This window comes from Eleginops maclovinus, chromosome 2 (genome assembly GCF_036324505.1).
Source record: "Eleginops maclovinus isolate JMC-PN-2008 ecotype Puerto Natales chromosome 2, JC_Emac_rtc_rv5, whole genome shotgun sequence".
NCBI classification, from domain to species: Eukaryota; Metazoa; Chordata; class Actinopteri; order Perciformes; family Eleginopidae; genus Eleginops; species Eleginops maclovinus.
Window position 1 is genome coordinate 26,981,527 of NC_086350.1, and position 25,191 is coordinate 27,006,717.

The window sequence follows — 25,191 nt, forward strand, 5'->3', positions numbered from 1 at the left end:
TTCTAAACAGTTCCTGGTGTGTGCATCTAGAGCCCGGCATTAGCTTGCTAATTGACCCTCTGAAGGGCCACGCCGGCCGGCAGCCAGCAGCGTGGTGGAGGGAGGTCCATGTGGCTCTAAGAAAGGACTTTTGTTCTCCGGGCCCCCGTGCTCTCGTTCCTTGTGTGGAAAAATTCAGATGGGGAGGTGAAGTTTGGGTAAAAGGGGGGTAAACCTTTCACTAAGAGCAGCCTCTCTTTTTTTTTCTGTCACCCAGTCTCACCCACACTCATATGTGATGCAAGAGTGTGTTCCTGTGCTGCTCTCTACAAAGAGAGGCAGAGAACTGTTCTCAATCATGACGCCTGCACACAAACACTGGTCCCAATGAGGGATTCATGAACAATTACAATGTATTGAGTTAGGAATGAGAACATATGCCTTTTTAAACATACAAACAAGAAGCCTCTTTATTCTCTGCATTCGCTCTGCTCAATTTGGAGGAAAATTCACTTAATTTCACTGGAATCGCTGAAATCAGATTAATTCCTTATCTAAAGAACAATTTATTTGTGTTTGTATAAACACACAAAAATACTCCCAAAGCTAATAAACAACAAGGCTTTTAACATTCAGGGTAACAACATTCTTTCTGTTGCTGAAATAACTATTACAACTTTTAATCCCTCAATTTATCTAAGCGGTTAAAACAAACTCTTCTCAAAGGGCTTATGAACTCTTTACAAGATTGAATGTAATCCATCTCAACTGCATTTCCTTATTTGTGGCATGATATGGAGAAATCCCAGTTTTTTGCAGGTTGGAGGGATGACAGGCTGAAGAATATCTGATTTTAAGCCGAGCTTATTGGTCAGCCTAACACGGGTTTACTGTAATGTGTGAAACAAAAAAAATCAATGCATCAATCAAAAAACACATATAAAAATGTAGCAGGCGTACCCTGGTGGCAGTGGTCTCTCCCAGGTTGTGGTTTTGGTGTTGTGGTCGACGTAGTACACTCTGCCATGAGGCAACACCCTCTGCTCCCAGCTGAAGAGAGAGGGAGGGAGAGAGAGAAAGTGGATGAGAAACTCCCTCTGGAGGGAACACAGGGCTATGGTGGAATACTCAGTTAAGTTTCCTAATGGAGTGAAATGGCCCGTAAGTACCTCAGTGGCAGCCATGATAAGAGCTCTTTGAATTCTCTAGAGGATAGGAAAGGAGCTCTGAAACTTCCTTTATAACCTCCTTTAGGAAACACGGAAACAACCAAACGTGACGGAAAAATGCGTATCATGAAAGTTACGGTTCTTATTAAGCAGTTTAAAACATATGCCGTAACCTGCCAAAGTGCTTTGTTTTTGTTTTCAGCTCTATGTTAATCAAAAGGAGAAATATGAACGTTACTTTTGAACTGAAATGATAAAATAAGGTCTACATTTCACATTGTTTGTCACAGGTATCAGTTTCACTTTCCTTTTTTATTTCCGTAAAATACCACCCTAATGAAGAATAAAGGTCTCTCTGTTGTCCTCGTTCATAACGCATAAACAACACCATCAGAGAGCATGGTGCAGAGTCTCTAGAGTCTTTCAGTAGTCCTGTACAGAGAACTGTAGGTTCCCCACAGCAGATGTACGTTAATAACGTCCGTTGGCGCATCATAGATACGTGGGATAGTGTCAGTGCAGTCGGATTCTCAAAGCACTGCAGTCTCTTTTCCTAAATCGTTTTGAATTCTCCTATTCCTTTACCCTGTGACGTTTCACACAGAGGCCAAGGAATAGAGCATAGGAGAAGAGGATAGGAGCTGATTTTTGGACAATTGGACCGTACCCAGGAATTCTTAACTAATGTAAGAGCAACCTGCTCAATATGCAACCTGGATAGACCCTCAAAGCATTACTTAATCTCCTGCACTCATTCACTAACACTAACATAAGAGGTTTTGTACCCTTGCATTATTTCCATATAAATATCACATACCTTTGCAACTATTATTTTTTGGAATTTGATTTGCCAACAAAACTTATTTAGTCACTGCTGATGTATTTAATGTCGTAGAACAAAACGTGATCCGTCTCTAAATTTGTCTCAACCAGAGATCTTATTTCCAGCTATTTTCCAAAATTCTACGGAGAAATCCCACTGACTCTGAGACAAGGGAACCGGAAGTGGTAAAATGCTAACTCACTTCTGGGTTATACGACTCGCTCCTGCACCACTTTATTCACAAATAAAAGTGTTCACACAATATCCAATATTGTATTGTATTCACATGTGTGACTCAGGTTGAACATCACTATTCCATCTCATGCCGAGCTCATGGGGCTGATAAAAACACTTTGATTCCTCTCAGTGAAGGACAGGTGTGTTTATAGATGTCCCATGCCTGGCTAAAGGGCTGGATGAGGTTTATTACAAGCTGTTGCTTTGTCTCTGCACTGATCTCACCCTGTGGGCAGTGTCTCTGTGGAGGGCTCCGTGCTGCTGTTGCTGGCCGGCTCTGTATTGGGGGGAGGGTTAGGGCCAGGCTCTGCGGGCGGTGCCGGTCCCAGAGCGTCCTGCCCCGGAGAGGGGCTACTGCTGCTGCTGCTGGCAGCCGGGGATCGGCCCGACGGAGAGGGGGGAGGAGGGATGTGACGGGCCACCCCACCACGACTGCTCTCCAGCCCGTTAGACGTCAACTCCACTTTGTCTGAGAGGAGAGGAATCAGAAACAGGTTTATTGCCAAGTAGGTTAACACATACGAGGATTTTTTTTTGTCGTGTGAATATATATACATACATAAAAATAAAACAAGAATTGTAGCTGTGATAAAATATGGCTAAAATATAAGTATACCCGTAGAGATTAAATTAAAATTGGAACAAGAGAGAATACTCATCCCAAACCAGAATCAGGAAGCAGAGGGTAGGGATTGGTCCTTTTTTAGTCATAGAAGTGTAATACCGATTCATGTGCCACTGAGAAGGTCATTTTGTTTATATTTTTATTGCAGCATGTATATTTTCTACTTTTTTTAATGCTAGTTTATTTTTATCGAGAGGTTTCCATTTTGAATTTTTTATTTCTAGTCTTTTAATTTGACTGTGTACAATGCCTTGTCTTTTTATGCTGCTGCCATGCAAACAAATCCCAAATTGGGATTAATAAAGTACTTCTTATCAAAGCTGGTTGCTAAAGCTGAACTGTAGAAAAGTAAAGCAGTAGATAGACATTTTGTTCTGAGGCCTGGGCTGAAGAGCTGCTCAGTGTTAGCAGAGCCCCACACACACACACACACACACACACACACACACACACACACACACACACACACACACACACACACACACACACACACACACACACACACACACACACACACACACACACACACACACACACACACACACACACACACACACACACACACACACACACACACACACACACACACCTCTTCTCTAGCTATGTATATTCTCATGGGGCTGATTCACACAACCATGATTTTAACTATGATTTAAGAATAGTTTAGAGGATTTATTCAAAAAGGTTACCTGGATGAACTCATGTTAATGTGTTAATATAGGGCAGTGGGACATATTTTAGTTATCACATGGATACACTGGATTTTATTCAGCTTTTGTTACTTTACCCGGACGTTGAAGCAAATTTTAGTCGCGGCCAAACAGTGGTACTACAAAACCAGTCCGTGACTTTTTCCCATTTTTCCTAACATTAGGAAAGACATCATTTTATTTAGCTAAATCAACTAACCAGTATGAACACTTTTATAGCCCTTATTTAAATAATTAGGGCTTGAAAGTTATGCGCTGTTATTTTCCCTCTGCATTCATGTGACTGCGCTGAGACTGGCCGCGACGATGCGGACTAGAAGCGGGGCTTAAGCAAAACGTGCACGCTCTTTAGGCCCAGATACGGGTGCTTTTCAACTTAGGTCATCTTCTCTTAATACATCCATGGTCAGAACTCTTATGGGTTGGATCCAGTTCACAACCCAAACAGTTAACAGTTTTTGTGACCAATTTTGTATTATTTTCTTGTCCTCACAGAGAATATACATGAATACAAACTATAAAGACAATAATACAAAAAGAAAAGGAAAAAACGAAGAATAAAAATAGGGAGCCCCTATCCCACGCCACCCCGTCCCTCCCGCTTCCCATTTCACAGCAATCATACCTGGTGTGCGTTACCAATCGTCAGAGTTCAACTATCTATTATATTATTTATAGTATAGCATAACCAAATAAACACTAACAAAGAAATTGTACATAACATTTCATCTGTTCAAGATTGACTCCTAATCACCAACAAATGCACAAATCTTAATTTACATCAATGATATTAGCAGATCAGCAGATCTTTTATCAGCCTTATTGTTAGCAGGAGTGATTGACAGCTCTGATATTAATATGTCATGGGAGGATGATATCCACTGCTTAATAAATTCCATTATCTTTCTAAGAAATGTAAACTGATATAAAAGACAGCTACAGAAATCACAACCAACTGCAATGGGGAGGTTGATTGTGTTTGGTGTATTCCAGTGTGTGTTCAATAAAAAACAAGCGTTAGAGCAAAAGAGAGAAAGATAATATAACTGTTTCACCCCTTAAAAGATACAGGATCTCTTCATAACTATTTATCAGCAGCATGTCCCTTCCACTCTGATTCAACCTGTAGTGAGAGAGAGAGGGTGTAACTGTACCTGCGCTGCTTCCTGGGCTCCCGTGACTTTTGGAGGAGCGACGGTGAGCAGACGAGTCCAGGGCCGGGGATCTGCTCCTCACTCAGCTCCCCGTTGGTCAGAGAGCCCCCTCTGGGGCCCCCTGGGGAGCCGCCCTGTGTTCCCCCCACTGAGTGCCTGTTACTCCTGCAAAAGAGAAAGAAAAGAAGATGAAGAAGAGGGGGGGAGAAGGGAAGTGGGATGAGGCATAAGAGAGAGATGACAAAGAAATATGAACATCTGCAACATTTGTGTTTGTGTCAGTTGCAAAAGTTTAGTCATAATAACAAATAGCAAAAAGGAATAAAAAAATATTTACATTGACATAAGTAGTTAAAACTAAAAATGTGCAACAAAAATATAAAATAAAATAAAATAGAATTAAAGTATTTATATGAATATAAGAAGTAAAAATGAGCATATTGTACCACAATATATGACGACAACAAATCTATAAAAATGTGCATTGTTACACTAAAGTGGAATGAGTATTGCAGAGTTGAACAATTCTACAGGCTATACAGCCCCAGTATTGTCCGCTAGGCTTGGGGAGTAATACATGACATTTTACAGGAGGTAATACAAAAGTAATGGAAAGTAAACAGGTTACTTAACTTGTATATCTAAATACACAGGTTACAGGTAACTTGTAATTGTAAAGGTACCATTTTTTTGTGACCCTCTCAACCTTGCATACCGCACATACAAGCCTTTGGCTGCTGATGGGGAAGTCTCAGTGTAAGTGGGACAGACAGACGCTCTGAGGGAGGAGACAAACATCACTGGCCTTTGGATCAGTTTTCTTTGGCTACTTTTGTTCTCTGAACAACCTCATATTTTCCGAAACATAAAATATATCTTTGCTTTTCGGAACTATATACCAAAACACAATCATGCTGTCTTCCCTCCCCAGGACCGTAATGCTGAGCCAGAGCTTGGGCGGCCATTAACAAACCGGATTCAAATCTGCACTGGGTTTAATCGCTGTGATAAAGAAAAGCAGAGAACGGAACTAACCATTTCACATTGACACTGTGTATGTTGTGTGTGTGTGTGTGTGTGTGTGTGTGTGTGTGTGTGTGTGTGTGTGTGTGTGTGTGTGTGTGTGTGTGTGTGTGTGTGTGTGTGTGTGTGTTTCTAATGAATGTGCTTCTGCAGCGAGCTCCTCTCTGCTTCTGTTGCTGCATAACTCCATGGAGATGTTGATCCTCTTCCTGACTGCTGTGGTTTGGAGTCTTGGCTGACCTGTGTTTAATGCCCCCCACAATGCTTTGAGGGAAATACCATCCGACCCCGTGCACCTCACCACAAAGCTTTGAAATGAGTGCAGTCTGCTCCACTACATATCATCCCACCAGCACTGTAGCTGGTGAGCAGCGTCTGAAACCACATTTAGGGGAATAACAGGCTGACACTCGCATGCAGCCAAACTCACTCATTCCTTTTCTTCTTTCCTTTTTATTATTACAATTATGCTTCTGGTTTATGTTTTTCACATAAGCACTTTGGAAACAGTATTTTTACAGTGAGTTTGCTTGCGTGCATGTCTGTGTGTGCCATGGCCTTTTTCAAAGTTGGTAGAGGGCTAACTGTCTTGCTTAATCTTATGTATTATTAGGGTTTGGAGGGTTACTATTAACATGTATTTTGTTACAATTACCACTTACAAATAAATGTAACCAGTAACGTAATCTATGTAACACAATATAAAAGTCATGTCACCTGATTACTTTCCGTTACTTTTGGATGACATTAATACAATATGCAAAGCAAATCAACAAAACACTAGAGAAATATCAATAAGATATTTTTACTAAGTAAGACCAGGTCAATGTGTCATCTTAAATGAAGGCAAGGCCTACAGAAAACTATAGTTTACAAATGCTGTTTCAGTTTAAGACTGTAATAGAAAGTTAACGAGCATTAAAAAACTAAATATGTATAAAAAGAATAAAAGTAGCTTTATAGTATCTTTATTTCAAAATGTTTTGTTACATTGTAATCCTGCTAGTAATCCCTATTTTAAAGAATGTACCAGTAATCTGATTACATACATGTTTTATATAACTGTAAGAGAATACAGTTACTTATTTTTGTACCATGATCACATAATCCCATTACATGTCATCTGTTACTCCCTAATCCTGGTTATTGTTTCAAAATGTTATGTGCATACTGTGAGGCTGGTTCAAAACACAAACTTCCAAATTGCGGTTATGAAATTCAGTAATATCAAAAACAAAAAAGCAATCTTAAAGCTGGTAATGTGAAGCTTTGACCGATTTCAGGCAAACACACTCACAGATTTTCAATGGCAGCTTTACACCATTGAAGTTTGCTGCCCTGACTTATTACCGGAATGAAAATGAGAAACATGATGGCTGAATCCAACAGTCAGCCTGAGCTCAAAGACAGATCTGATGCATCTTGTCAATTATGACAAAAGATGATAATAATGAAAGTTATCTTTATGAATTATTATTATTAATTGACGTTCTTTGTGTGCTCTTACTCCATGACGTTTTGGAGTTGTATGTTATTTTATGTGTTGTGATTTTTTATTTTTTTTATATATATTTCTACAGACTAAAGTTTCAGTTTTAATACATTTTCCAAGAAATTCCAATTTTCCATTTGCCTCGTAAACTGTGAAATACAAGAGGTGATTGATTTGTATTATGTGGCAGCAGCATATGCATTTTCTAGGCTCTCAGCACGATCTAAGGACATCTAACAAACAAAGAGTGCTCAAAATGATGGTTTATTAATTATGTATACATTTGCTGATCTAAAAGGTATGTTTTGTCTGTTAAAAAAGGAATACATATTGTTTGTGCTGTGCAGATCTATACAAAAATTCAGAAGTAAAACCTGTTTCCTATTTAAGCAAACTGGTATAAAACTATTTTCCTCTCCTTAAGTATTACAATATGGCTTGTTCAGATCTGTGTGTGTGTGTGTGTGTGTGTGTGTGTGTGTGTGTGTGTACCGACCTGTTGTGAGATCCAGGTGTACCCGGGGACTCCTCACTCTGTGTCCTCCTCAGGTTGGGTCTGTCAGACTGCAGTATCTCTGCAAAGACACAGAACATCATCACTGTAAACACACGCTGTCAATCACAACACACACAGCATGTTCATCTAGGAGAGAGAGAGAGAGAGAGAGAGAGAGAGAGAGAGAGAGAGAGAGAGAGAGAGAGAGAGAGAGAGAGAGAGAGAGAGAGAGAGAGAGAGAGAGAGAGAGGCTGCTCCAAAAAAATCATAGCTCCTGTTGTGAATTATTATTTGAATCCAATAGTAAAATTGACATGATTATATTGTTTAGTTTAAAAACAGTTAGGAGAAAAGTATTTACATTATTTACAGTAGATATTTGGAGAATGTTACTTCCTGATGGTAAAATTATTAGTTTGAATGTGATAATGTGAGACCTTTATTTTGATGAACAGGAAGTAATGTGTAATGCGTATTCGTTGTATGAAGGATTCCAGAGATGAAGTCGCAAGTCGCAACCTGCCTTAGTTTAAATAAATACTACTTCTTTGTAATACTGTAATATTGCATTTGGAAATAAAGTTCCGTTCAAAGAAAACGTTTGATCATCATTAGAAGCTTAAAACTACACAACAGCTCCCCATAGAGGAGCGTTCTGTCAGCTGTGCAAAGTACACAAAGTAGAAACAGAGTTGCACTGGACTCCTATGACAGTTAACATGTTTACATTACCCAAAATGCATCTTGGGAATCAAGTGTGGCATGCTAGTATGCTAATGAAGCCTTGAGTGTTTATCTAGTATATAAACAACATTTTCACAATTTGCAATGCACTCCCCATCTGTTACCAGATTTTGATGTATAAAATCAGTTCACCTTTGACCTCTAACACTTTGTGTCCCAAACAGCTTTCCTAACACCATGGTGCAGTTAGTTCTCAATGAAACTCAACGTCACTTGCTTGACTCCTGCCGGAGAACGTTGTGGAAAATAATTACTCGCCTCTCTCTCCTCTCATTTCCTGTCATCTATCTGCTGCCACCTTGGTAATAAAAGTATAATATGCCTCTAACTCTAATATGACGACAAAGAACGACAGCAGCTTCCCATGCGACTATTCAAATTAGCATGAAGTATTTCGTACTCTGAAACACTCTGCCAAGAAAAGAAACATGCCGTAGCAACAAATTGAGTTTCCCTAACACCAGCGTGTCTCTCAACACCTTCTGTTGTTTGAAGCCTTGTAGAGAATAAGTACATTTTCATAGCAAGCATCAGACTTTTCATAGACCCAATGCAGACCTGAAACGAGGCATAAATACAGTGAGTTAGTGGTTTAATAAAGGCCATTCAGCCTTGTACGGATAGAGCCGTGTGCTGGTGTTGTCTGCATACGATCTTGGTGGTGTGAGGGAATGTGTGACTATGCTCAGTCCCAACAGTGACTGAAAACCACAGGCCTATAACATGCTTTTCATTAACACTCACTTTCTCCTTTACACACACAAACACAGCCCCTTCCTATGTGGAACACAGTCCCGCTGCAGGCATCACAACCTCAAACACTATCCACATTTACACACACATCCTGCTATCTGAAGAGAAGCAAACAGGTCATTTCTCTCTCTCTCTCTCTTCCTCTCTCTCTCTCTCTCTCTCTCTCTCTCAGACACACACACAGGCTATGAAAGGGTTTCTTGTGTGCATACCCGATGGATATACAGAAAAATAAACATTGGTTTAGAAGAGAAACTATTGTGTCATAGCCTGCTCACTGAGTTCAAACCCCCCCAACCCCCTCCCTCTTAAAGCCTCGGGTCTAATTACTGTTCTGGTGTGGGTTTGTGCGCATAAGTGAGTCTATGTAGGGGTTTCAATTCCAATGTATAGTTAGTGACTATCATCTCAAAAACATCTCAGCAGCTAAACTATAGCATAGATATCAGTCCAGCAGCTGCTATGGAAACGTTGGGTTATTTGTGTAACCCCAGTTCACTAAATACAACAGAGACAGATTAATATGCTATGAAAGGGAACACCTCGCATTTACACTTTCATTATATTGACCATCTATTAATCTGCGGTTAACTGCTTTTGATCAATCAATTCATCATTTTGCCAATAGAAGATTAAATAAAAATGCCCAAGGAGAGGTTTTCAAACGTAATCAGTTCATTAAAGAAGCAAACTCTTGCATTTAAGAAGTTGCAATCATTGAAGTTAAATAAATAAATCATGTTAAAAGGTATATCAAAGGGGAATGGGAAAAGACAAGATGTATACGCTCAGAGTTCTGTCCCATAACATGATTACTATAAACTGGCTTAAACCTCACCCTCCTACCTTGGACCAATGGACACAGAGACTGAAGGCTGTAAACTGTATGGAAAATATGACAGCGAAACTACAACTCAAGATGGAAGTGTATCTAGACAAATGGTCGCCTGTTATAAAGGTATCTAGCAAAGTGAACATATTGTAAACCTCTAATGGGACTCTATTTTAAAAAAATATATATATATTATACACTTTATTGACAATTGCTATAGTGTATTTCACTTTTGGATCATACAATATACATATTTGTATATATAACTTGATTATATTGTATCTGTACCATGTTGTGCGAGATTCACTGTCTGGAACTTTTTCTAATAAATGCAACAAAAAAAAAAGGTATATCCAAATCAGTTTTGATGGATGCAGTTGAAGATAAGAACATCATTTTTTAGGTTGGATTTGTGATCTCCACCTCGCTCTTAATGTCATTAAATAACAGATCAACTTCTTCTCTTCCATTGTATTGCAACATTTCCCACAGTATCATTACCATAGAGGATGTTACAGGATTTTGCAGTGTTTTTGTAGATTTTGGGTGATAGATGCAGAAAAAGATACGGCCAGAACGCACCCGGAGAATATGCATCCGGGTACTTTCAGCCACTTCCTGCAGTTTCTTTAGCAGTATTCAGTCTCATACTCTTAAGCTACAGTTCTTCGGCACATACAGCCTAGAAAATCGAGCATGAAGATCACGATGATGGGAGTCAGACTGATTGCTGCGGTGTACATGTGGCTTCTTTTTCTGAGGGATAGGAAGTTGACTATTTGGAAAAGTTTGTACGAATCGAACTTTTACAAAGTGTTCCAGTATTCCCAAAATGTAAATAGTTCTGGCTTCTGTTTCCTACCATCTTTCAGTACAAGGATTTGTCCATTAAACCCGCTATGTGTGCGTGTGTGTGTGTGTGTATGTCTGTGTGTGTGCAAGTGACAGAAAAGCTGCCAGTGGAAATGAGTAAAACTTCCAATCTAACAGAGGTGCGTTCACAGCGAGAACACAGAGCTCCTTAACACCAGCAGAAGGCAACACACTTCCACCTTTATGCACTTTATATATTCAAGCAGCCCACATATGCCTGCACACACTGCAGAATGCAAAACACATGTACATGCACAGCCACCAACACACACGCTCAGAAACACACACTTGTATCTACACTCATGAGACCCATAAAACACACTGCTCCGGGATCTGAGGAGTCGATTGTGCGATGGCGCTGCAAGCACTGAGGCTAGATTACGCAATTCTCAAAAAGAAATTAGACAAAAGCATGCCTGATGTGTGTGTGTGTGTAGCTTTTTTAGGGGACTCAAAAAAGGCTCCTTAGAGTACCAGATCTTGCTCTTGAGTAAAATACCAGTGTTTAGGAATATTCTGTTACAACTAAAGGTCATACATTCATATTTTACTGGATCTACATTTTTTCTGTTGGTTTTATATTAAGAACTGCATTAATATAGTCAACATGAGCGAACATTTACAGAGCTCATCTTGCTTTACACAAAAACCTGTATTGCATTGTTTTGGAAAAAAGGCTCACAGCCCAAGCATCACTCATAACCCTTTCCCACCAAACTGGATCCTGGGCCAGCTCGGAGCTAGAGCCCGATAACACCGGTTCTTCTTGTTCCCACCGCAGCGGAGCCGACTCTTGGCGCTGAAAATCCGAGTTTACCTGGCTCCAAAAAACTGTCGGTCTAGAGACAAGAACCAAATACGTCACGCTTACGTTAGATAGAGGCTTGGTTTTTACAAAGCAAAAGTAAAATGAGCAGCGTTTGGATACAATCTCCCATTGTTGTTGTTGATGTGAGGGATTTGGGCGAGGTGTCATGACGCATCACCACTCGGGCTCTGGGAGGTGGAAACACAATTGGGGTAAAAAGAAGAGCCGGTTCAGAAGCAGAAGAGCTTTAACACGGAGCTAGAGTTGGAGCTGGTTTGGTGGGAAATAGGCATCATTGGTTGTGACGGGTGCTGTCAGGGCTCCCATTGGAGAAGATATCCTATATATTAAGGTCCAGACAGCATGTATGGAAGCCCTTCAGTGGTTCTGTAAAGGATCTGAATGTATCTAATGTTCAAGAGGATGAATAGATGCAGTTACTGAGACTTTGTGATTGTGTCTGTGTTATGTTTTCATATGATTGCCTTGTGTTATACAGAAGAAGCATGTTTGTTTTTTTTTGGTATAGAGCAGTGCAGGAACGAGTCCTAAAACTCTGAAGTGAGTTAGCATTTTACCACTTCTGGTTCCCTCGTCTCAGAGTCAGTGGGATTTCTCCGTAGGATTTTGGAAAATAGCTGGAAATAAGGTCTGTGGTTGACACAAGTTTAAGAGATGGATCACGTTTTGTTCTACCCCCCCCCCCCACCTTCTTCTGGCGATTATTTATGATTTGAAAATGATAAAAGTAGGGCAGACATGTGGAGATTATCCGGCTGAACAAAACGTGCATTCATCAAACAGGTTTGTTTTCCACAGATCTTATTTTTTACAATATTCCAGAATCTATCGAGAAATTGCACTGCTTTTTTGTCGAGGGAACACATATAGCTTACTTCTGGGTCGGCCTACAGAAATATGTCATCCCCGCACCCCTCTATTGAGGTTATCCAATAGTAAGGGGAAAGTAATCAGGTTACATTATTTTTATATTTGAATACTCAGATTACATTTTAACATGCAACTACATTACGTTTTTTAAGTGACCCTCCCAGCCCTGCTTGTGGTACAAACAGCATGCACACACACGGTGCCTCATAACACACTTCCTGTTAACCTCTCCTCACATTTGACCAGCCACAAAGAAACACATTTATAGAGCCCATACGGGGGCCAGGCCTGGGCCCTTAATGCTGGCGCTGTGTTCATTCAGCGGAACACACTGTAGGCTCTGTGAGGCGCTCTATGAAAGCCTTGTGTGTGTGTGTGTGTGTGTGTGTGTGTGTGTGTGTGTGTGTGTGTGTGTGTGTGTGTGTGTGTGTGTGTGTGTGTGTGTGTGTGTGTGTGTGTGTGTGTGTGGAGATGGATGCATGGATTCTACTGAGATTTTAAGAGTAGCTTAATACCTGTATGTTTATTAAAGAGACACCTAGTATTTGCTCCCACACCATAAAAGGAAAGTAGAATGTTAGCCTAGTGCCTAGATGAGGAAAGTACTGTTGACCTACAGTCCTTAAGTGTGTAGGGTTTGAAATCCTTCCTCTTAGGACAGTGGAAGGACTTTATATTGGTTTGGAAATAGTAATATTAAGTGGTCTCTGATGTCAGTGTTTAAATGTAATGAATGCGTGATGAAAACCGACATGGTAGCGACAGTGCAGCTGTGGATAGTCAATATTTGTGCGCTGGTATCGAGTTACTTTAAGTTTCACAATATTTTTGACATGTTACTTTTGGCATGTCGGTACGCTTCTGACACACTATTCAAACAACGTTAAAAGTCTCCACTTACACTCAGATCTTGCAAAGAGAAACAAATACACATATAGGCTGACCCTAAACCTTGTGCAGACTGGATTATTGCTCAGTTGGACACAATGCAGCAGAGACACTAGAGCAGGGGGGTCCAAACCTTTGTCAGTGAGGGCCACATACAGAAAAACCTACGAAGGGCTGGGCCCCTCACTAGAGGGGAGGTATAATGCCTCGTAAGTTAAGTAAGCAAAATCAATCAAATGTAGGCACATTATTCTTGATACTTGAAAATGCTTTAAGAAAACAAACTGCCTACATCACATCTCTCTATGGGGTTTCATTTATGTTTTGGGCAGCTCATCCCTCACAACACAAGCCCCAGATTGCTGATAATAAAGGGAAAAATGCTTGTTATGCAAATACGTTTTGGTTCAACTTTGAATTTATTTGTAAAGTGGGCTTATTAACACATGAATACTACTGCATTATATATTTAAGTTAATACATTTAAGAAGTACAACATAAAAAAGCAGAAGTTTCCTGTGTGGGCCATATGACGTTAAACTTTTTTAATTTGCTGAAGGCCGATTCAAAATGGACCACGGGCCGTAGTTTGGACACCCCCTGCACTAAAGCTACAGATCCATTAACAAACAACAAACAGGTTTATTTACTTCTAATACCTGAGGACTGCAGGTAAAAGCATTTTGCGAAGATAAATGACAAACAGCAACAAATCAGAATGGTCCAGAAAACATATTTTAAATAAATAATATACAAGATTCATAACAGCCGATAGTCACATGGAGACACACAGCAATCACTGCATTCTGCTGATCTAGGGGTTGAAATAGCAACAAAGCAATCAGACTTTAATTTCAGTGTGTGAAAGATCTAGCTTTCCTATGTGTGACTGCAGCCATCACACACTGATGCTAAAACAGAGCAGTCACTAGGATTGAGTTGTCATGGGGCCATCCAAGGGACATTTGTTGAGCCTGACACGAGGCCAGCTGATGCTCTCTGACTACCCATCAGGAGTGAGAGGGTTATGCAGCTGATGCCACAACACAGGGGAGTATAATGGCTCTGTCCATCTAGAAGTAACACATAGCCTTTGCTAATAAAAACTAAAAGAGAAGACTTGAATCCTGGAGAGACGGGTTTCTTCACATCTTCAAAGGTTAAAAGGACAGTACGGCAGGTTCTTTCTCCCAGCAGCGGTCAGACTGTACAACCATCAGGGCCCCTGGTACACCCCCATACACATAGACTGCAATACCCCTGACGTGCAATAACACTGCCTGTTAATATAAGACTTATATACCCTCGTGCAATTCACGCTTCATTTTTTCCACCAATTTCTTTAAAATCTGCAATATACTGCTACTTTTTATACCATGGTGTACTTAGCTGCTATTTGTTTTATTACCTGCTGTGTTTTTATTATAAATAACAGGTGCATAGTTTGTTTTTTTATTGAATTTCATAAGCACGTGTATTCTCTTTACTTTATCTGCACTCTACTTCTGCAGGTGTAATAATGTACATTTCCCTGTTGTGGGACAAATAAATAAATTCTGATTCTGATAGCATTCGGCTCTCCTATAGAAGTTCTAAACATTACAGGCTGGTTCTGGTTCCCATTCTTGTCTTTCTCCAGTGACCATGATGCCTCGAGCTGTCTCTGCACCCTGGACAGTGAATCTGAACAGTGATGACACTCAGCTCATCCCACAGCTCACAGAAGTGGAAAACGGGCACGGCAGCTACACCGTCAGCCTTTCATGCACAAGTATCATTCTGAGAGTAATAGTTATTTCAGGGGTGAACTCTGCATCCCCTGCATGTGATGTTAAATATTAAATATACAATAGATAGAGTTCTAGTCCGGAGTTGAACCTTGGGGCATGTTGCAGGTGATGCTGACATGAAAACACACACCAGCAGGATGTTTAAGAGGAGTGTGTAAAGCCACGGAATACAGTACAACAATGTTCAGAACACTATTCCCTTAGGTGTAATAAAACAATATTTAGACTCAGGGCCTTTTGTTGCAAGTTCATAATATAGTGAGCTCTGAAGCATTTGCCATTATTGGAATTATGGATTATGTGATTACAATCTACAATGAGTATTGATCTGATTTACAATGAATATGAAGCTAATTTCCTTGGAATATTTTATGAGTTGTAAGGTGTGCTTGGGTGCTTTGAAAGGTGCCTCTAAATATAATTTATTATTATTATTTAAGCTCATCATGTCAAAAGTTAAAGTTGACCCTAAAAATAAATAAATATTATTAAATAAATAAATACATTTAAAATATAAATAGATGCATTTTATAAACTCCTTAAATTTATAATAACATAATAAACTAATTAGCCTCAAGAAATAACATAACAACACATTTCACTTCTTACAAAATACACCAATACATCGTTATTTCAGCAACAAACACCATGTGGGTGTGGACTGGGAAAAGTTCTGTTTGTGTGCTTGTGTGTACACGTGTGTGTGTGAACAAGTGTGTGCATGTGTTTGTGTGTTGGCGATCAGGAAGGGAAAGAGTGAGAGGAGGAGTAATACTGTTGTGTATTCTGTACTCAAGGCTTGTCTAAACCTCTGTAGGAAAACAGTGTGAGCATGTTCCCTTTAATATATTTTCGCTGACAAGTTAAATCCTGGTCTTCCCAAATTGCCAAGAAGCCGGTCCTTATGTTAGCTTTGGCCTGCGTCTGTGTAAAAGTCCAAAGGTTGCAGAGTTTTTTAAACAATGTATTAATTTGTTATTGATAACATTCACTTTGTGAAGTTTTCTAAATTAAATTGTGTTTTCTTTGAGAATATTGTAGTGGTGCTTCAAACCTTTCTATTGTGAAATGGGTGCACATGGCTTCTTGAGGTTTTCTTTACATTTCTGTTATAACCTCCACTGTGTGCGTGTGCGGTAAAAAGGCGGGACTCACTGTCTGCTGCCGTGCTGCCATTGGGCAACGTGCCAAGATCAACAGCCATGCCGTCCAGACAGACGTTGAGCTCGCCTCCCACTACAACCGAGCCTTTGTTCTCCGTCTGCAGCACCAGACTCAGCTGGACATTCTCCACTAGAGGGGGGAGGAGAACAGAGGGAGAGGATGAGTGGTTGAGATGGTGGAGGAGGAGGAAGGTGGTGAGGAAGGGGAGAATGGGTGAGTGGAGATGGAAATTAGGAAATCTGACATCCTCTGTTACTGCTACTAATGTGTGAACCCACAGTGGTTCTGCGACGCTGGTAACAGAAGAGGAGTCAGATTACACAACAGAGCTGAACCATTTGATCTTTATGAATGTTGGGCTTAACTTCAGTGGGTTCGGAAGCAGGTTCTGCAGCAGGAAGGGCCATTTCTCCAGGTGGCTACTGACTAACTTGTTCAATAGCACAGGAACAGAAAGTGCTGAATATGGTCCTGAATAGAATGGTGCAGGGATGATGTATTTCTGTAGGTCGACCCGGAAGTAAGCTGCATGTGTTCCCTCGAGAAAAGAGCAATGTGATTTCTCCATAGGATTCTGGAATATTGTAAAAAATAAGATCTGTGGAAAACAAACCTGTTTGATAAATGCACGTTTGGTTCAGCCGGATGATCTCCACATGTCTGCCCTACTTTTATCATTTCAAATTATAAATCTAATCGCCGGAAGCAAAATGCTAACGTTATGCTATAAAGGAACTACAGAGGAATACAGCAGGGTCGCACGACTTCACGCCAACTTAAGATCCTTTCAACGGACAAAAATACAGATTCAAAATTATACAAGTTGAAGAGTTTGTTTTATTCGTTTGAAAGAGTGCAGGTACTTGCTTTCAAGCAGAACAGGGACAAACAAACTTAGCGGGAGAGTTTACGTGTTCGGTGTAATAGCGTACAGCTTCTGTAGTCCTATTCAGCCACTTGTTAACAACCATCGTTTTTCAGACACGTAAACTCTTCAAAAATCTCCACTGACTCTGGGACGAGGGAACCAGAAGTGGTAAAATGCTAACTCACTTCCGGGATTTAGGACTCATTCCTGCACCACTTTATGCCTAGCCAGATTTAGCCTCTCATATTATCAAAATTGCCAAGTGTTAATGTTGTAACTGTTTTTTATATACACAGATGTTAAGAGTAGATAGCAAATTAAGGGAAATTCACTCCTGGCAGGTTGAGAAATCGACCAGTAAGGGCACCACGACATACTGCTGCAGCTGCTCCAACAAACGGTTAAACAGAAAGTCAGTGATGCCAGTAAGAAAAGCAAGTCAGTCACCATTTCAAGGAAACACCAGAGAAAACCTGAATGAGCCATGTTAGCGTGATGAAGCTAAGCACAATTGAGGCAATTCTCCTGAAGAACATTATCAAATGATTCATTTAGATCACAGTCAGGCTGACCAGAACACAGTCACTGTGATATAATTCAACCTCACAGCTTATAAGCAGCAACAGAGAAATACGTTTAGAGTCCTGAAAACGGAAATGGAGCAGACCTATTACACCTCAGACTCAAAGGCTTTGAATGTGGTTCAGGAATGCAGTGGTAATGCAGAACATATCCTGTGTATCTTTTGCTATTGGTTTCTCATTATCCATTAAAGGCCAGTCAGATTTCATTGTGAAGTGTTTAAGTAATCCTCATTAACACATAATCACATAACCGCTATTAAGCCATTAAACGCTATTTGGGAACCACTTTACAATAAGACTACCCTTATAAATGGTTTACGAATAGTTTGTAATTCATTTATTAATTAGGTTGTGAACACCTTATAAATCACTAATAAGCTTTTATAAGACATGAGATAAATAGGGCAACTGTGACCGGTTGCTTGCCAAATAGTGAGCCCACATTAATTTGTACTGCTAAGCCTTATATCGGCTACCTAGCTTACTTCGTGTTCTTCATCAGCCAGCATCCTTGGTATCTGTTGTCCACTGAGTTGATCCCCCCCCCCCCCCCCTCGAATGAACAACAGATACCACGGATGCTGGCTGATGAAGAACACGAAGTAAGCTAGGTAACCACTATAAGGCTTAGTCATATTGCCAAATAGTGAGCCTGTGTTGATGTATGAAAACTATGTTAGAAGTGGTTTATAAATGGTTCCTAATGATTAATAAATGTTTACAACCTAATTAATACTCAATTATAAACCTTTTATAAGGGTAGTCCTGTTGTAAAGTGGTACCAACTTCTGGTGGTCACCTGGCTATCACATGAAGATGCCACTATAGTAAAGGAAGCCAGATTTAAACTGCTGTTGATAAATTAATTGACTTTTACACTTAAAAATTCCAATTTGTTTTATGGAACAGATTAAACCTTACTGTTATATCATACCTTACTATATATCAGAATGTTGTGGACCTGGAGATAAATGTAGAAAGATTTTGAGCAACCAAACAAACACAGAAGTCTAATTTGGAGAAGAGCAGGTATAGAGATTGTGAACAGATTTAGCTATGGCTACAATGGACGAAATATAATCGTATCAATATTAATTTTGTGTCTTACATGTCAAGAGGCACTGGAATAGTTTGTATCGTCACGTCTGTAATAAAGGCTTAAAAACTATATGCTTGTCTTTATTCATTTTATTTCATATTTAAAAAATGAAATAAAATACTTTTAAAGGAAATACAAAAATGGAACACTTTCACACGGGGACACGCTTTCTCTTCTCCTGTTCTCTACATACTCTTCTTTCTAATCTTATTCTCTGTATGAATAATATGGCTGCAAATTCATACTTGTCTCATGTTTTTGTTCCAGTTTATTAACATAATTAGCAAAGGTTATGCAGTTTTAAACCCTATTGAGAAAAGTCATCAGAATATTTTTAAGTTTTCTGTGTGTCCTTACTCTTGCCGTGGTGTGTGCGCAGCGTGTCCAGCAGGTCGATGGTGGCGCTGCCTAGGAGCTCCTTCCTCAGGGTGTGGCAGCTCCACAGCTTCAGGTCCAGACGACTCTGAGGCGTCACATTACTGCGGAACACACAGCAACACACACATAATCTACTGTGTTCTAACACACTAACACACATCATCAAAAGTACAACAAATACTTCAAAACTGTTTACCCCCTTGGTATTTCTTTTTTTATTTGCTTCAATTTAAAAAACTTAGCAAATCCAACCGAATTTTCAAAATAAAGCACCTCTACTGGGGGGAATATTTCTTATTTAGAACCTTTTTATCAAGTACACAACAGAGAGGGAGGAATGCAAAATAGTTTGAGTAAGTTTAAAAGCAATAAAAGAACAGGATTGTATGAATGTCAGTGTGTTTGTCTGTGTGTGTTCTCACAGGGTGAGGTCTTCGTTCCACTGCAGCTCGAGGTGTCCGGTGCGTTTGCCGGTTTTTTTGGTTTCGCTGCTCAGGCCATCTGCAGTCACCTCGACGAAGGAGCTGAGTCTGGAGGGACGGTTTGGCAGCTTTGGAGACTGAGGCTTTGCTGAAACCACTGAGAGCACACACACACAAAACAATAAGAAAGAAAGGAATATATTAGATTTGTAAAATGTGTTCTTTTCTTTGTAAATCTCTTGAAAAGTACAAAACATAGCGTAGCATTAAGATACACACGGTTCGACTGTGGCCACAGTTCAACCACAATAAGGAAATGTATTTCTGTTTATGTACACGTTACAGGTCAAAGGTTCCATATCAGAGGAAACAAAAACCAGCTGATCCCAATCAAACATCCTCACATAGACAAGCCAATGACTCGACCACTCTAAACACTTCTTTGGCTCACAGTAAAATACAGATTATTGTTTTTGTATACCTCTTGATGTAACTGTTTACAGTAAGATCTCGATCTGGTGAAGGAGCTTTTAGTTGTTCTGCTGCTCTGGAACAAACTGCTCGATGACCTGAGGCCTGTCCCTCTGTATCCTCATTCATAAGAAGGCACCATTGTCCATTTTTAATTGGCCCTCGGCTAATTAAAAAAACGTAATATGGTCCACACATTAAACTTGTGCTTGACTTATGTTGTACTTCTTAAATATATGTATGTATATATGTAAAAATACTGTATATTACACAGTATTCATGTGTCAATAACACCACTTTTCAAATAAATTCAGTCAATTAAAGTTGAAAACGTTTTCTAACAAATCTTAGTAGAGAAAAAAAACCTATTTACATAACCAGCTTGAAACAGACCGTTCATTTTTCCACTTATAAACAATCTGAGGCTTCTGATTTAAGGAATGAGCTGCTAACAGTTTTTGTGACAAGACAAATGAGACCCTATGGAGAGCTGTGATGTAAGCAGTTTTTTTTAAAGTTTTTTTTTTCTTAAAGCATATTCAAGTGTGTCTGCGTGTAAATCATACTACTTTATTTTTAAGGTAGTTTTTCTATGAAATACAATTATCTTGGCGGTCTCATGTTTTTTAGTTATCCGTTTAAAAAAAAATCAGTTTTCATTATGTACATTTTTCAAACCATTTGAGCATAATAGTAGAGACAAAAACAATTTAGAAAATCTGGAAAGCAGGAACAATAAGTATTAGTAATAATTAGTTCTTTTTCTGCCTGTGATGTGATGTCAGTTTCAGGGCAGGGCCACTAAAGTGTGACACATTATATAATCACTACACATATATCAGTAGTAGAGTAAAAACATTAGGCTCTCTTAGGTCACGGGTTATCATTTGTACTTATTTAAAGATGTACTTTGTCAAATAAAGTTAAAACTAGTACTTTTCCAATGTTCTGCTATCCATCGTGTTATTAAGCACTTCTTCTCACAGGCTTACACTTCATGTGGTACTTTGAATCGAATTTATTGGCCGAGTATTTCACTTCATGCAGAAGGAAGGCCATCTTACAGAGATTTCTTCTTCAGCATCACGGTCACTAGAGTGATCTGTTTCCGCAGTGTGTATAGAGGATGTCTACAAATGTCATAACAATGACACCTTCAGATCAAATTCAATCAATCAAACTGCCAAATCCAGTCATAATTAAAAAAGACAGACTTCCAAAATTCAAGCATTCTTTTTTCCCTTTGTGAGGTGTATGAGCTGGTTTACAACTGTTCAAAAACATTTTTTACAGATGTGTGACAATTAGCCCTGAGCCATGCCTTATGGGCAAACTGTCCAGAAATCGTTTTTTCTTCTGCATGCTTTCTGACTTTTTGATGTATACTTTGAGGTCCACCCTCCATCAGCATGAATTAGTATGGTGGATGCATTTGGGACCAAACTCCTCTGCTGTTGGTAAGGCAAGCAAACAGACAAACATAAACATTGCCCTCTAGTGGAAAAAAGGAAAGAACATCTGGGGTACAAATTGAGTTAATTCTTGTGAGACTTGAATCAAGGAAAATAATTAAGACACCAACACTGTGTTGTTGACGTACAGAGTGCTTCTGGGGACAAAGACTTTTGATTTATGTTTTCTTTGCTCACCATTTGAACCTAATGAAGTGAAACAAATGCAACAACTGCTGTCTGATCCTCGTGTAAAGACTTACTGGTCTTCTGTGGCCTACAGACAGCGCCATATTAGTGATAGTTTGCTAAATGTCAGCTCTGCAATTTATTTAAAAGCCCACAGCTGGGCTTGGACAGGCTTAGTGACTTCCTGTGTGCCTGCAGAGAATCGGTCATATGATAGACGGTTTATTCATCCTGAATCACTTCTGGAGGCCTGGTAGTGTTTCAGGGTAACAGTGGTCAGGACAGGTGATGCATGAGTACATGATGGGAGAGAGAGAAAGTCTATAGAGTGGTGCAGGAACGAGTCCTATAACCCGGAGGTAATTAGCATTTTACCACATCCGGTTCCCTCTTTTCAGAGTCAGTGGGATTTCTCCTTAGGATTTTGGAAAATAGCTGGAAATAAGGTCTGTGGTTGACACACATTTAAGAGACTGATCACGTTTTGTTCTACGGCGTTAAATACATCACCACTCTATTCTGTCACACACAACACATTTGCAGATCTCTGAAGAGGAGAAGGAAAGGAGGAGTGAGAGGAGGGGGACAGCAGATCCATGGTGACGTAGAGGAGGAGGGTAGTAGGGTAGAAAAGAGGAAACAGGGAGACGCTTAGTCACCACTGTTGGGCAAGTTCCTTCCAAAATTATAATAAATATAAAATATAAAAATATAAATATTATATAATAAAGTAATAAGTTACATTACATTATTACTGTCTCTGAACTGTAATGCGTTACACTACATTTGCGTCACTTTGAGTTACTTTCACCAAAAATAACCGCAAAAGTTTGGCTTTAAATGCTAAAATGTAGTTTATTGCAGCTCATTAATTAAAGCTATCTATCTATCTATCTATCTATCTATCTATCTATCAGGCAGTACATGCTGAAAATTAGGAAAAGAGCTAGAGATTAAACTCATGCTCTGTTTAACTGAGCTGAATAATATGTGATACCGGTAACATGACGTCTCTGTGTGTTATAACATGTTAGTGGTGTTTCAATATGTATTGTGTTAATATAACTTTAAGACACACACTGTCTTAAACCTTTCCGAGAACCAGCACCTTATCTTGGTGGAGAGGTTTGTGTGCCCCGATGAACCAAGGGGCTGTGTTGTCTGGAACCTTGTGTTCCTGGTAGGGTCTCCCATGGCAAATTGGTCTCAGGTAAGGGGCCAGACTAAGATTGGTTCAAAAGACCTCATGAAAAACACACATGAAAGCGAGGATACCCGGCCCGGATGAAGCCCGGGGTCCCCTTCTGGAGCCAGGCCCAGAAGGAGGACTCGTCGGTGAGCGTGTTGTGGCCGGGCTTGCCATGGAGCCCGGCCGGGCACAGCCCGAAAAAGCAATGTGGGCAACACCTCCGCTTCCCCGTCCCGCGGGCCCACCACCTACGAGAAACAGCGATGGGGTCGGGTGCGCTGCCAGAAGGGTGGCAGTGAAAGCAGAGGGTCTCGACGGACCAGACTCAGGCGACAGAAGCTGGCTTTGGGGATGTGGAATGTCACCTCTCTGGGGGGAAAGGAGCCGGAGCTTGTGCGGGAGGCGGAGCGTTACCAGTTGGATCTGGTGGGGCTCACCTCTACGCACAGCGTCGGCTCTAGAACCTTACTTCTGGATAAGTGTTGGACTCTATTCTTCTCTGGAGTTGCCCAAGGTGTGAGGCGCCGAGCGGGTGTGGGGATACTCACAAGCCCCCGGGTCAGTGCCGCTTTGTTGGAGTTTACCCCAGTGGACGAGAGGGTCGCCTCCCTACGCCTGCGGGTCATGGGGGGGAAAACTCTGACTGTTGTGTGTGCTTATGCACCAAACAGCAGTTCAGAGTATTCAGCCTTCTTGGAAACCCTGAAAGAAGTCCTGCATGGGGCTCCTGAAGGGGACTCCTTAGTCTTGCTGGGAGACTTCAACGCACACGTGGGCAATGATGGAGACACTTGGAGGGGCGTGATTGGGAGGAACGGCCCCACTGATCTGAACCGGAGTGGTGGTTTGTTACTGGACTTCTGTGCTAGTCATGGATTGGCCATAACAAACACCATGTTCGAACATAAGGATGCTCATAAGTCTACATGGTACCAGAGCACCCTAGGCAGAAGGTCCATGATCGTTTTTCTTATCGTATCATCGGACCTGAGGCCGTATGTTTTGGACACTCGGGTGAAGAGAGGGGTGGAGTTGTCAACTGATCACCATTTGGTGGTGAGTTGGGTCGAGTGGCGGGGGAAGCCTCTGGACAGACCTGGTAAGCCCAAACGTGTAGTGCAGGTGAACTGGGAACGTCTGGAGGAATCCCAAGTCCAGGAGGCCTTCAACTCACACCTCCGGCGGAGCTTTTCAGGCATCCCTGTGGAGGCTGGGGACATTGAACCAGAGTGGGCGGTGTTCAAAGCCTCCATTACCGAAGCTGCGGCGGGGAGCTATGGTCTCAAGGTCTTAGGTGCCTCAAGGGGCGGTAACCCTCGAACCTCCTGGTGGACACCGGTGGTCAGGGAAGCCGTCCGACTGAAGAAGGAGGCCTTTCGGGATATGTTATCCCTGGGTACTCCTGACGCAGTTGCAAGGTATCAACAGGCCCGAAGGGAAGCAGCCTCAGCTGTGGCCGAGGCAAAGCAGCGGGTGTGGGAGAAGTTCGGAGAAGCCATGGAGAAGGACTTTCGGTCGGCACCAAAGTTGTTCTGGAAAACCGTCTGACACCTCAGGAGGGGGAAGCAGGGTACCATCCAAGCTGTGTACAGTAAGGATGGAACGCTGTTGACCTCAACTGATAGTGTGTTAGGGCGGTGGAAGGAACACTTTGAGGAACTCCTGAATCCGACAACACCGCCCTCTATGTTAGAGGTGGAGCTGGAGTATGAAAGGGGGATCAACTCCAATCTCACGGGGGGAAGTCACTGAGGTAGTTAAACAGCTCCACAGTGGCAAAGCCCCAGGGGTGGATGAGATCCGCCCAGAAATGCTGAAGGCTCTGGGTGTTGAGGGACTGTCATGGTTGACACGTCTCATCAACATTGCGTGGAAGTCGGAAACAGTACCAAAGGAGTGGCAGACCGGGGTGGTGGTTCCTCTCTTTAAAAAAGGGGGATCAGAGGGTGTGTGCCAATTACAGAGGCATCACATTACTCAGCCTCCCCGGGAAAGTTTACTCTAAGGTGCTGGAAAGGAGGGTCCGGCCGATTGTTGGACCTCAGATTGAGGAGGAACAATGCGGTTTCCGGTCGTGAATCACCCAGTC

At 41.0% G+C, this 25,191-nt stretch overlaps 1 protein-coding gene across 1 annotated transcript in view; it reads right to left on the reverse strand.

Annotated features, from left to right (window-relative positions):
* Positions 1–25,191, reverse strand: part of wwp2 (WW domain containing E3 ubiquitin protein ligase 2) — a 63,944-nt gene that overhangs the window by 30,403 nt on the left and 8,350 nt on the right. The window contains 8 exon segments of the mRNA XM_063899934.1: positions 940–1,029; positions 2,434–2,677; positions 4,698–4,761; positions 4,763–4,862; positions 7,709–7,787; positions 16,443–16,580; positions 19,360–19,481; positions 19,803–19,959. Coding sequence (XP_063756004.1) covers positions 940–1,029; positions 2,434–2,677; positions 4,698–4,761; positions 4,763–4,862; positions 7,709–7,787; positions 16,443–16,580; positions 19,360–19,481; positions 19,803–19,959 — 994 coding nt within the window.